General features: G+C 52.1%; 1 protein-coding gene across 1 annotated transcript in view; it reads right to left on the bottom strand.

Moving 5' to 3' along the window:
- Positions 1 to 23: 23 nt before the first annotated feature.
- LOC142913470 (uncharacterized) overlaps positions 24 to 12,761 on the bottom strand; it is a 60,074-nt gene continuing 47,336 nt past the window's right edge. The window contains exon 3 of the mRNA XM_076061003.1: positions 24 to 47. Coding sequence (XP_075917118.1) covers positions 24 to 47 — 24 coding nt within the window. The remainder of the gene's footprint in view (positions 48 to 12,761) is intronic.

The following is a 12,761-nucleotide window of genomic DNA, read 5'->3' as shown; positions in this document are numbered from 1 at the left end:
GAACAATTCACTATTCACTAGGCTCACTCCTCCTTCAGCCTGCCCGCCTTGATTCATCAATCAGTGGGATTGCGACACTAATTTGCATAATTGATTGGCCGATGCCTTGCCGGCCACGTGACGCTGGGAAGCCACGCGCGTGGATGTCAATGATTGCCAATCGGGTTAATGAGTTAATTGCGAGAGCACGTGACGTGGACGCGTGTTTACAATGCATCATTGGCACTTATCTATTATATTCATCACTCGCACGAGTGGGTGGAGGTTTATACATTGTGTCCGTGTGTGTGTCTGTGTCCGTGTGTGTGTCTATGTGTGTGTGTGTATCCATGTGTGTGTATCCGTGTGTGTGTCTGTGTGTGTGTCTGTGTGTGTGTCCGTGTCTGTGTGTGTCCGTGTGTGTCTATCTGTGTGTGTGTGTCTGTGTGTGTGTCTGTGTGTGTCTGTGTGTGTCCGTGTGTGTGTCTGTGTCTGTGTGTGTGTGTCTGTGTGTCCGTGTGTGTGTCTGTGTGTGTGTCTGTGTGTGTGTCCGTGTCTGTGTGTGTCCGTGTGTGTCTATCTGTGTGTGTGTGTCAAAGTGGGGAGCGGTGGTGTAGTGGTTAGCGCTACGCTGCGCTACGAACCCGGCGACCCAAGTTCGAATCCCGCTCACGGCCAACACCAGTGACGATTATCTGAACCGGTCCCGGGCCTCCCCTAGGTCGACTCAGCCTCAAATTAGTACCTGGTGCGGTGTGTAAACATCGCCACGGGGGAGACAAAGGTGGTCGGGCGTGGTGCTGGACACCCAACCCCTCGTGTACTGTTCCAGCCTTTACAGGTGCTACTCGCTAGCAGCACTTGCCCCTACAGTCTGTTAAGGCTATATGGGGGATCTTTGTCTTTTTCTCTGTGTGTGGGTGTGTGGGTGGGTGTGTCTGTCTGTGTGGGTGTGTGTGTGGGTGTGTGTGTGTGTGGGTGTGTGGGTAGGTGTATGTGTGTGTGTGGGTGTCTGTGGGTGTGTGTGGATCGACACTTCACGTGGCCTCAGGGTGCACATAGCCTGGCACAAGCGTCGTGGTGACGTCACCGCCACTTAGTGGTGAATGGCGGTTGTTGTTGTTGTGTGGATGTGGGTGTGTGTGTGGGTGTGTGTGTAGGTTTTTGTGTGTCTGTGTGTAGGTGTGTGTGTGTCTGTGTAAGTGTCTCTGTGTGTGTGTGTGGATGTGTATGTGGGTGTGTGTGTGTCAGTGTGGGTGTGTGTGTGGGTGTGTGTGTGTGGGTGTGTGGGTGGGTGGGTGTGTGGGTAGGTGTGTGTGTAGGTGTGTGTGTGTGTGTCTGTGTGGGTGTGTGTGGGTGTATGTGTGTCTGTGTGTCTGTGGGTGTGGGTGTGTCTGTGTGTGTGTGGGTGTGTGTGTGGGTGTGTGTGTCTGTGTGGATGTGTGTGTGTCTGTGTGTGTGTGAGTGTGTGTCTGTGTGGGTGTGTGTGTCTGTGTGTGTCTGTGTGTGTGTCTGTGTGTGGGTGTGTCTGTGTGTCTGTGTGTGTCTGTGTGTGTGTCTGTGTGTGTGTCTGTCTGTGTGTCTGTCTGTGTGTCTGTGTGTGTGTGACTCTGCTCATGCAGTGGAGGAGTTGGAGACGCTGCTGCTGAGACTGGAGCGTGCCACTACGAGATGGGGCCTTACCATCAGCCTCACCAAAACTAAGCACCTGCCTGGGTATTTTGTACCATCGGACACTCCACCCCCACAACTCCCAATCGGTGATGGGGCATTTGTGGAGAGAGTGGAGAGTTTCCCATACCTGGGCAGTGTGCTTATGAGCGGCTCCAGTTTAACAGCAGAGGTCTCACTCCGAATCAGTCGAGCGCCAATATCTTTTCATCGGTTGCGTAACGCTGTGTGGAAGCTACCTGATCTGTCGCTCGGCACTAAGCTTCAGATCTCGGCCACGGTCATTCCCTCCCTTCTCTACGCTTGCGAAACGTGGACCCCCTAATGGAACATCTTCGCCGGTTAGAAACATTTAGGCTGGCCCGCCTACAATCCATCCTGGGTTTAACCAGGCTGGATTGTGTGAGGAGCTCACAAATCCTTGAAAGATCTGGGCACGGTCCCAACGGTGAGCTCCTCCGGCAGGCAAGGCTGCGTTGGCTGGGTCATGTAGCCCGCATGCCCAGCCACCGCATGCCGAAACAGATTTTGTCCGGCCGGATCGAGGGGGCTAAACGGGCGCGGCAAGGGCTAGAGAGGAGATGGAGTGATGTGGTACAGGAGGACGTGGAGCTGAGTGGACTTGACGTTGACTCGTACCAGCGGTGTCAAGATCGGCCTCTGTGGAGGAGGCTCGTGAAGGACGTTACTGGGCACTTGGAGATAGTCGCCCTCCAACAACAACGGAGGGCGGAGGAGCGACGCTCAGAACAACGAGCGGAGCGCCAGGTGGCTAAAGCACAACAAGTTGCCATAGTAGGGGGCACATGTGGTGCATCAGCCAGTCATCTCAGTCAGTAGACCCGATGCACCTAGGTCTGCCCCGTGACCTCCTGCCAGTGGGCGTTCGACACTTCACGTGGCCTCAAGGTGCACCTAGCCTGGCACAAGCGTCATGGTGACGTCACCGCCACTTAGTGGCGAATGGTGGTTGTTGTTGTTGGCAAAAACAACTCCCTACCTCCACGTGGTGCTGGACGGGCAACGTTGTCGTGGACAGTGCTGTGGGGTGGAGGGCCAATTCCAATCGGCCTCTACTCTCAGGGCATTTGCGACCACCATAGCGGCTAATTAATTGAAGGTGGAGGGGTTACCCACTCACCCACCCACTCACCCACACACTCACCCACACACTCACCCAGACACTCACACATCCACCCACTCACCCAGTCGCCCACCCACTCACCCAGACACTCACCACCCACTCACTCACCCACCCACTCACACAGTCGCCCACTCACCCACCCAACCACCCGCCCACACACACACACTCACCCAGTCGCCCACCCACTGACCCACCCACTCACCCAGACACTCACCACCCACTCACCCACTCACCCACCCGCCCACTCACCCAGCCACTCACAACAACCGCCACTAATTGGCGGTGACGTCACCACGACGCTTGTGCCAGGCTCACGTGGTTAGCATTAATTAATTAAACCATCTCCACCTTCAATTAATTACCGCTAACCACGTGACCCTAGCACAAGCGTCGTGGTGACGTCACCACCAATTAGTGGCGGTTGTTGTGAGTGGCTGGGTGAGTGGCTGGGTGAGCGAGCAGGTGAGTGAGTGGGTGAGTGGCTGAGAGAGTGGGTGGGTGAGCGTGTGGGCGACTGGGTGAGTGGGTGGGTGAGTGGGTGGTGAGTGTGTGGGTGAGTGTGTGAGCGACTGGGTGAGTGAGTGTGTGGGTGGGTGAGTGAGTGAGTGTGTGAGGTGAGTGTGTGAGCGACTGGGTGAGCGACTAGGTGAGTGAGTGGGTGGATGAGTGGGTGGGTGACTGTGTGAGTGAGTGAGCAACTGTGTGAGTGAGTGGATGTGTGAGTGTGTGTGTAAATGGGAGAGTGAGTGGGTGTGTGTGTGAGCGAATGGGTGTGTGAGTGAGCGACTGGGTGAGTGTGTGGGTGGGTGAGTGTGTAGATGAGTATGTGAGCGACTGGACGAGTGAGTGTATGAGTGTCTGGGTGAGTGTGTGGGTGAGTGAGTGAGTGAGCGACTGGGTGAGTGGGTAGTGTGTGGGTGAGTGTGTGAGCGACTGGGTGAGTGGGTGTATGTGTGACTGTGTGAGTGAGTGAGCAACTGGGTGAGCAACTGGGTGTGTGAGTGAGTGTGTGGGCGACTGGGTGAGTGTGTGAGTGTGTGTGTGAGTGTCTGGGTGAGTGAGTGGGTGTGGGTGGGTGTGAGTGTCTGGGTGAGTGGGTGACTTTGGCGCAGTAGGGGGCACAGGTGGTGCATCAGCCAGTCATCTCAGTCATCTCAGTCAGTCGACCCGTGACACCTACTGGGCCTGCCCCGTGACCTCCTGCCAGCGGGCGTTCGACACTTCACGTGGCCTCAAGGTGCACCTAGCCTGGCACAAGCGTCGTGGTGACGTCACCGCCACTTAGTGGCGAATGGCGATTGTTGTTGTTGTTGACAAAAACAACTCCCTACCTCCCCGCGGTGCCGGACGGACAACGTTGTCGTGGACAGTGCTGTGGGGTGGAGGGCCAATTCCAATCGGCCTCTTCTCTCAGGGCATTTGCGACCACCATAGCGGCTAATTAATTGAAGGTGGAGGGGCTGGTAACCCCTCCACCTTCATTTACTTAATTGAAGGTGGAGGGGTTACCCACTCACCCACCCACTCACCCAGACACTCACACATCCACCCACTCACCCAGTCGCCCACCCACTCACCCACCCACTCACCCAGACACCACCCACTCACACATCCACTCACCCACCCATTCACCCAGACACTCACACATCCACCCACTCACCCAGTCGCCCACCCACTCACCCAGACACTCATCCAGACACTCACCACCCACTCACCCACCCACTCACCCAGTCGCCCAATCACCCAGTGGCCCACTTACACGCTCACCCACACACCCAGCCACTCACAACAATCGCCACTAATTGGCGGTGACGTCACCACGACGCATGTGCCAGGCTCACGTGGTTAGCAGTAATTAATGAATTAAGCCCCTCTCCACCTTCAATTAATTAACCCCTCCACCTTCAATTGATTACCGCTAACCACGTGACCCTGGCACAAGCGTCGTGGTGACGTCACCGCCAATTAGTGGCGATTGTTGTGTGTGGCTGGGTGAGTGGCTGGGTGAGCGAGCAGGTGAGTGAGTGGGTGAGTGGCTGGGTGAGCGAGCGGGTGAGTGGGTGGGTGAGTGGGTGGTGAGTGTGTGAGCGACTGGGTGAGTGAGTGTGTGGGTGGGTGAGTGAGTGAATGAGTGGGTGAGTGAGTGTGTGAGGTGAGTGTGTGGGCGACTGGGTGAGTGTGTAGGTGAGTGGGTGAGTGAGTGAGTGTGTGAGGTGAATGTGTGAGCGACTGGGTGAGCGACTAGGTGAGTGTGTGGCTGGATCAGTGGGTGGGTGACTGTGTGAGTGAATGAGCAACTGGGTGAGCAACTGGGTGAGTGAGTGAGTGTGTGAGGTGAGTGTGTGGGCGACTGGGTGAGTGGGTGGGTGAGTGGGTGGTGAGTGTGTGAGCGACTGGGTGAGTGAGTGTGTGGGTGAGTGAGTGAGTGTGTGAGGTGAGTGTGTGAGCGACTGGGTGAGCGACTAGGTGAGTGTGTAGGTGGATGAGTGGGTGGGTGACTGTGTGAGTGAGTGAGCAACTGGGTGTGCGACTGGGTGAGTGAGTGGGTGTGTGTGTAGATGAGTATGTGAGCGACTGGACGAGTGAGTGTATGAGTGGTTGGGTGAGTGTGTGGGTGGGTGAGTGGCTGAGTGAGTGGGCGAGTAAGTGAGCAAGTGAGTGGGTGAGCCAGCAGGTGAGTGATTGGGGAGTGGCTGAGTGAGTGGGTGAGTAAATGGTTGGGTGAATGTGTGAGCGACTCGGTGAGTGAGTGGATGAGTGAGGAGGGGTGCTGCGGAGGGTGGGGGGGATGTACAGGGGGTGAGGGGTAATGATTATTATACAAGGCAGTCCAAAAGTTAGGACACAGTTTCTTGGGTTTCTCTTTAAGTTCATTGGATTTTTCGAGTTTATAAAGTTTAACACGTAGGCTTTCGCGACCAATATTATTCATAATAAAGGTTTTTGGGTTAGATCGCGTTATTTATAAATGTGTCGTAACCCTCCACCACCCGACACGGCCAATCAGCAAAAAAAGTGTCACGTTGACAAAAGACAAATAGTTCACTACTTAAACCCACCGGTGTGTTGAAGAGTGAATCCACAACATTTACAGTGTGAGTAGTACTGTGACTTTTCGCTCGTAAATACATCCAGCATCATCGGGCAATTCGCCAGAATGGTAAAGCCCTCGCTTGCTCCCGGTTTTATATAGGGCAGCAGGGTGACGTCATCATTTAACTCATATCAGGTGCAGTGATTAGAGGCGGAGGGGGGTATTGTAATTATGTAATCGATTAGTAATCAGTCAATGGTTATGATTAGTAATGAGTTGTAGATTAGTAATTAGTTGTAATATGAGTTAGTGATTATATGCTATGTTAGTAATCCGTTAATTAGTATGTGTTTCCCCTATAAGGAATTGTAATATGTATTATTTAATAATACGCTTCCAGGCCGCACTAAGCCTGTAGCTGTCAGAGCGATTAAAGTTATTTTTATTCCTCTCAATTTCAATGGATTCTCTAATTAGTCTTTGCCAGTAATAATTAGTTTTACACAACACTTCAACGTTATCAAAATCAATTGAGTGTCCTTGTTGACAAGCATGTTCTGCCACTGCCGACAGTTGTTTTTGAGATAATTTAATATTTATTTGATGTTATTTTAGTCTTACGCTGATGTTACGTCCCGTCTGTCTAATATAGCATCTGCCACATAAACAATCAATCCGATATACACCTTATGTTGATAATTTAGGTAATGCGTCTTTAGTGCAAGATACTAGTTTTTGAATTTTGTGTACTGTACCAAATCTTACTGTAATGTTTTGCTTTTGCAAAACACGAGCTAATTTGTCAGTTACTCCTGAGATATATGGAATTTTTATTGTTTTAACAATCTGATCGCTTTCAGCAGTATTGCTTTGCGACCGTGATTTGGCATTCAGTGCTCTGTTGATTTGAACATTATTGTAGCCATTCTGTCGTAGTGCGTCTTTAACGTGTTTGATCTCTCTCACTAGACTTCACCATCTGACACTGTTTTAGCCCGATGTATGAGCGTCTTGATAAGAGAGGATTTCTGAGCTGGATAATGATGCGAATCTGCATTCAGATAGGCATCAGTGTGCGTTTGCTTTCTGTAAACGCTGTGTGTTATTTTACCGTTTAGGCCATGTCCAAGCAAAATATCTAGGAATGGGAGTGTGTTATTCACCTCCATTTCCATGGTGAACTGGATGGCCGGGTTTTGTGCATTGAGATGACTTAGAAAATCATTAAGCGTATCTTTACCATGTGGCCAGACAACCAAAGTGTCATCCACATATCTAAACCAAAAAGATGGTTTTATTGTGAATTATTTGTCTTTTGTCAACGTGACACTTTTTTTTGCTGATTGGCCGTGTCGGGTGGTGGAGGGTTACGACACATTTATAAATAACGCGATCTAACCCAAACACCTTTATCATGAGTCTATATAGGTGGCTCTGCTTAAACGCGTCTCTCTCTCTCTCTCTCCATCCATCTCTGTCTCCACTCTCTCCCTCTCTTCCTATCCCCTGTAGGTTCGGGCCCGAGCGAGTTCCTGCCGGGGATTTGGCTCTTCAGGGGTTGATTCCCCCCGTGGCTTTGTCGGCACGAGGCGACCGCGCAGAGCGTCAAGGGCTCCACCGGGCCCCAAGGCGCTGCCCCAGCACCACCGTAGCAGCCAAACCACCGGTGCTCGGCATGGCCTGCATGAAGAAGGTCCTGCTGGACCTCATGTTGCGCACGGGGTACAACATCGTTCGGGAGAACGGACAGAGGAGGTTCGGACCGCCGCCCGACTGGCGGGGGCCCCCTCCCGCCCGTGGCTGCGAGGTGTTTCTGGGGAGGATCCCGCGCGACCTCTACGAGGATGAGCTGGTGCCCGTGCTGGAGACGGTGGGGAAGCTCTACCAGCTCCACCTCATGATGGATTATAGCGGAGAGAACCGCGGCTACGCGTTCGCTACCTACACGACGCTCGCCCAAGCCACGGATCCCGTCAAGAAACTCGACAAGGTAGAGATCCGTCCCGGACGCCGCATTGCAGTCTGCATCAGCGTGGACAATCGCTGCCTCTTCATTGGGGGGCTGCCAAAGGACAAGAAGCGAGCGGAGGTGATGATGGCGATGAGCGGTGCCACGGAGGGCGTGGTGGACGTCAAGATGAGCTTCTGTTGCTGGGACAAAACCCTCAACCGAGGCTACGCGTTCGTCGAGTACGGGAGCCATCGCGCGGCCGCCATGGCCCGGAAGAAGCTCCTTCGAATCACCTTGCAGCTATGGGGCCGGACCATCAAGGTGGACTGGGCCATCCCGGAACGGGTGGCTGCGGCCGCGGCGGTGGAGATGGAGGCGGCCGTGCCAGACCTGCTGCAGCCGGAGTGCACGGGCACCGGCAAAGCCGCACACAGCCTGTTTGAGGGCTGGGGGGCACGCACGTGGCTGTGGTGGGTACCTCTCCACCTGCGGCCCATGCCCGTAGCTCTCGAGGCGCTGCCGGAGGCGGCCATGCTGTCGTGGGAGGTGCGGCTGCGGATGCTGTGCCGGACCGCCGGCATCAGCTACCCAATCTTCGAGCTGCACGCTCACTCGGAGCCCGGGATACCTGTGGGCCTCCTCTATAAGGTGTCGATTCCCGGGGTGGAAGAAGGCGCCGACATCTTCCCCGAATTTCTGAGCTCCAGCGAGGAGGGAGCACGGGAGGTGGCATGTCAGCTCGCCTACAACATCCTCAGCAAGGCAAATCCTCTGAGAATGTGGCCAGAGGCGTGGCTAGGCCCCGCCTCCGGCCACGCCCTCTCGTGGAACCTTTCGCAAAGGTTACCGGAGTAACTCGGCTAGCCCCACCTGTTGCCTTTGCCCCAGATGCGCCTCCTTCCCTGATTGGTTGTTACCTCCGTGGCCGTACCCGTGAAGCCCTTGCCAGGCCAGCGGGTGTCACCCTGTCATGTCAGCAGGTGTCACCCTGTCATGTCAGCAGGTGTCACCCTGTCATGTCAGCAGGTGTCACCTTGTGATGTCAGCAGATGTCACCTTGTCATGTCAGCAGGTGTCACCCTGTCATGTCAGCAGGTGTTACCCTGTCATGTCAGCAGGTGTCACCCTGTGATGTCAGCAGGTGTCACCCTGTGATGTCAGCAGGTGTCACCCTGTCATTGCACTTTAATGAAAACCGACAACAGAATCCTTGAAGAAAAAAACTAATTCAGGTGTTTGACATGTCGACGCCATTTCGTTTTGAAAATGTAGCGGAGAAAAATATATATTGTTCACATCGCATTCTGTTTTGTCAATGATCTCTGTAACGTGCGACTGCTCTGCAAGCCATGCATTAACCCCTTTCTGTCTCAATTTAATTCCCAGCATGCAATTCTCCAAGCCTCAGATTTTAGAAAATCTTTCGCGCAACTTTAATCCTAGTAAATATATTTTTTTCTTTTAAAACACAAGCATTATATTTAGTCTATTGCATGGCTAAAGTATTCTAAGTAAAAATATAAATTGTATTAAACCAATGTTAGATCATCGCTATGATAAATATATTTCTACCCTACAATATACAAATCTACATTGTGCTAATGTTTCAATTCTACTTTTATTAACTTACAAATATATTGTCTAGGACACATTTTCAAAGAAATATTTTCATGTACCCAGACAATATTTGCACGTGCCCACATTAAAAAAACTTGCAGACTGCATACGTAACTACGACAACAGAATCCTTGAAGAAAAAACGAATTCAGGTGTTTGACATTTCGTTTTGTACGGGAGAAAAATATATATTGTTCACATCGCATTCTGATGTCAAAACATTTGATTCTTTATAAAATTCAAAAACCCTTGAACAACTTTGCTGCACACGGAGATGTCCGTGCATGCCTCGTTTCCACAGCTTCTATCCCGCTGCCATTTGTATTTCATGCACATACCGCTGTTAAGAGTTTGATGTTTTATTGATTTTCCATTTAGGTGTTTTTTTCCTGTAATGTTTTTTTGTAAATTTTTTAGTGGAAATAAAGTCCTGAAAAGTCTCTTCCTCTCTCTCTCTCCACTCTCTCGGCCGAGTCTCTGCCACTTTTGGTTCTGAGTGTCGCATGTTTGGGATCCTTCTTTCCCTCCTCTGTGGATTTAATTTGATTTGCTGATTTACACGTCAACATATTTAAGACTTTTTCCTAATCATTACCAACGTTTCCATGGCCAGGCACTTTAGAGTAACTTATTACCTTTTCCCACAGCATCATAATATAATTTTCCTGGATCATCACCTTCATAGCTTTGATCCATTACCAACTTTTTTTTTCAAATTTTCTTGCTGTGGTTTTCACACCTGATGATGATTGCTTGTGTTGCAGTCGAAACGTTGTGAGAATTTTATTGTTTTATATTTTTATTATTTTATTGTTTTCCTTATACGTGACTTTACCGAAAGAACCAAGAATATGAATCCCTGCAGTCACGAAAGCTTTAAATCTAAATTCAATCACCAATGGTTTACTGGTTCGTTTTTGTATTTACTTATGCCACCGTCTTTCCCCGTGGGACCATGTGGCGTGAAGTTGTGTCGCACATAAACAGAATCTGTTCACATCACGATTTTCCGTACTCGACTGTCAGTTGCCATCCCCGGGGCAATGTGCACATTTGTCGACTCGGCGAATCGATTTGATTTCGGGTCCCGTTGGGTCGCCCCTTTTGTGCTTTTGCGTGAGCCGGATTTCAACACAATTCCCGATCCGTTGTGGTGCCACGGTCTCGGAGCAACTCTGCCGCCGCCTCGACTCCCCCGTGGCCCCCCACACCGAGCACGCACCTGCAGCGCGCACATGTAGCGTCCTGGCGGGGGATTGCCCGTCACGACGGGTTTTCATCCGAAGGGTCTCTGGGATGAAGTCCCGCGGTTTCCCGGTGCCAGGAGAATGGCCGACCCTCGCAGAGCAAGTCACATTGCGGCGCCCCTGAGTTGGCTTCAAATTGTTTGGGCGCGCGAAGGTTCGCCGGGTCGGCGGCGACGAGTCGCACGCGACGCTCCCCGCCGTCTCAAGCCGATCGCGGAATCCGTGTGACGCCGGCGAGCGCCGCTACGAGGCGGCGATAGGCAAAGTTCCCTTTCGTCTTCGTCCCTCCGACTCTCACGGCGTCCGCGCGACGCCGTGAGCACGGCCGCGAGGTACGTGATGGGGCGTGCGAGCATTTGCGGACTTGGGTAGCGGTAGGCCTAGGGTCGGCTCGTAGAATATTCCCTTCGGGCGGTGCGGGAATTTGCGCCACGAATAAAAGTTAGCAGAGAGCATCGGTGTGGTGCGCGTGTGATTCCCGTGCGGAGTGGCTCCGTGGGCGGATGCGCGGCGAGAGCGAGGGCGGAACCGCGGCCGGAGCTCGCGCGTTGAGATCATCGCCCGTCGGCGTGGACACGGGTGGGCCGCCGCGTGCTGCGTCAGCGTCAGCCGTAGTGGGCGCGCGGCGTGCACGGACACGCGTTGAGATAATCGCCCGCAGGTGCGAGACCGTTCAGGCCCCGTGTTAACGACGGCTGCGGTGCGTGCGGATGCTCGTGGAGGTAATCACTCGCCGGTGTAGGCGCTAGCGTGCCGCTGTCCGCTGCATTAGCGATAGCCGCGGTGCGCGCGGGGGTGCGTGGGTTTACTCCGTGCGGCCGTGAGCCAGCAGCACGAGTCTGTCCCTCGGAGAGGGCGCTAGCGCGGGGGGCCCGATCGCTCGGTTGGCGGGGTCCCGGCGGGAGCCGACCGACGCGGTGGAGGAGGCGGCGGAAGGGGCGGACGTCGCGCCCCACCTGCCCAGCGAGGGCGGTGGGGTGGACGTCGGCCCCCACACCGCCATGGCCCTGTACACGTTAAAGTATTGAGCACAAACTCAAGGAGCAGGGAAAATGGTAATGTTGCTTGGATTTAATTTTAATATCATTGCAACTGTATAGTTTTGATATGTTTTATTGAAAAACATTCACGTGCATTGGCATGTCCCTCTGTCTCAAACATTAATAATGTATCATCTGCAAATGTCCTTTAGCAATGTAAATGTTTGTTCAACATTGGTATGCAGCTTGAAGAATGACGGAGTCTTATAACTGAAGACACTTCGGATTTTCAATCAAAATTTACAAATAATCCACTCTACCATAAACATGCTACATTCCAGCTAAAGTATAGTAGTATATGACTGTAAAGTAGTATGGTGTATAGCACAGATATTTCGTACAAACCCAGTGAGATGGGAGTGCTGCTTTGATGTATTACGCTTGGATCCGATCTCATGGGTTCAATTCAGGCTAACCCCTAAGGGTACAATTTTATTTTTACAGTTTCAATCGGACCAAGTACGTGGGGAGGTTTATCCCAAGTCAACGTGGCTTAAAATCTGCCATGCTGAAATAAAATAGCTGGACGTTATTGCTTCTGACGTGAGTGCAGGACTCGCTATCCATGCCAAGGTGCGGAGGCTCATTTTGGCGACCAAAGGAATTCCGAATGCATGTTACAATAACGTTCATTTCAGATGACTGGATTCATTGGTAGAGTGCTCCAACTTGGGCAGAGATATCTGGCTGGAAAGTGATGTGGTTAAAACGTTTGTCTCGCAGTTTTAAAGGTTGCAATTTCAAAATACAGTTTGGGCATCAGAGCTCAATAAATTGAGTACTACTCTGTGTGAGGTTAACAGGAGTCATCCAATGGAGAGACTGGGCTACGCCATATAAATGTGGAATTTACATCAGTTGACAGGTCAAACGTACTCTTTGTCCTTTTTGGTCACATTATTATAGGCTAGTGGTGTTTGTGTGTTTTAATCACAGAGATGGGGGGGGGGGGCATTGCACCTCGCTACACCCATCCACTGCTGACGGTAGAGGTTGTGTCTGTGTGTATACACAGACACAGTGTAAACACACACAGTGTACACACACACACATTGTACACACACACAGTGTAAACACA

Source organism: Petromyzon marinus, unplaced genomic scaffold (assembly GCF_048934315.1).
Source record: "Petromyzon marinus isolate PM22_M1 ecotype Great Lakes invasive population unplaced genomic scaffold, UKy_Petmar_22M1.pri1.0 PM_G_Scaffold_26, whole genome shotgun sequence".
Classification (NCBI taxonomy): Eukaryota; Metazoa; Chordata; class Hyperoartia; order Petromyzontiformes; family Petromyzontidae; genus Petromyzon; species Petromyzon marinus.
Note: the sequence above shows the minus strand (reverse complement) of the source record. Positions and strands in the feature narration are given on the sequence as shown.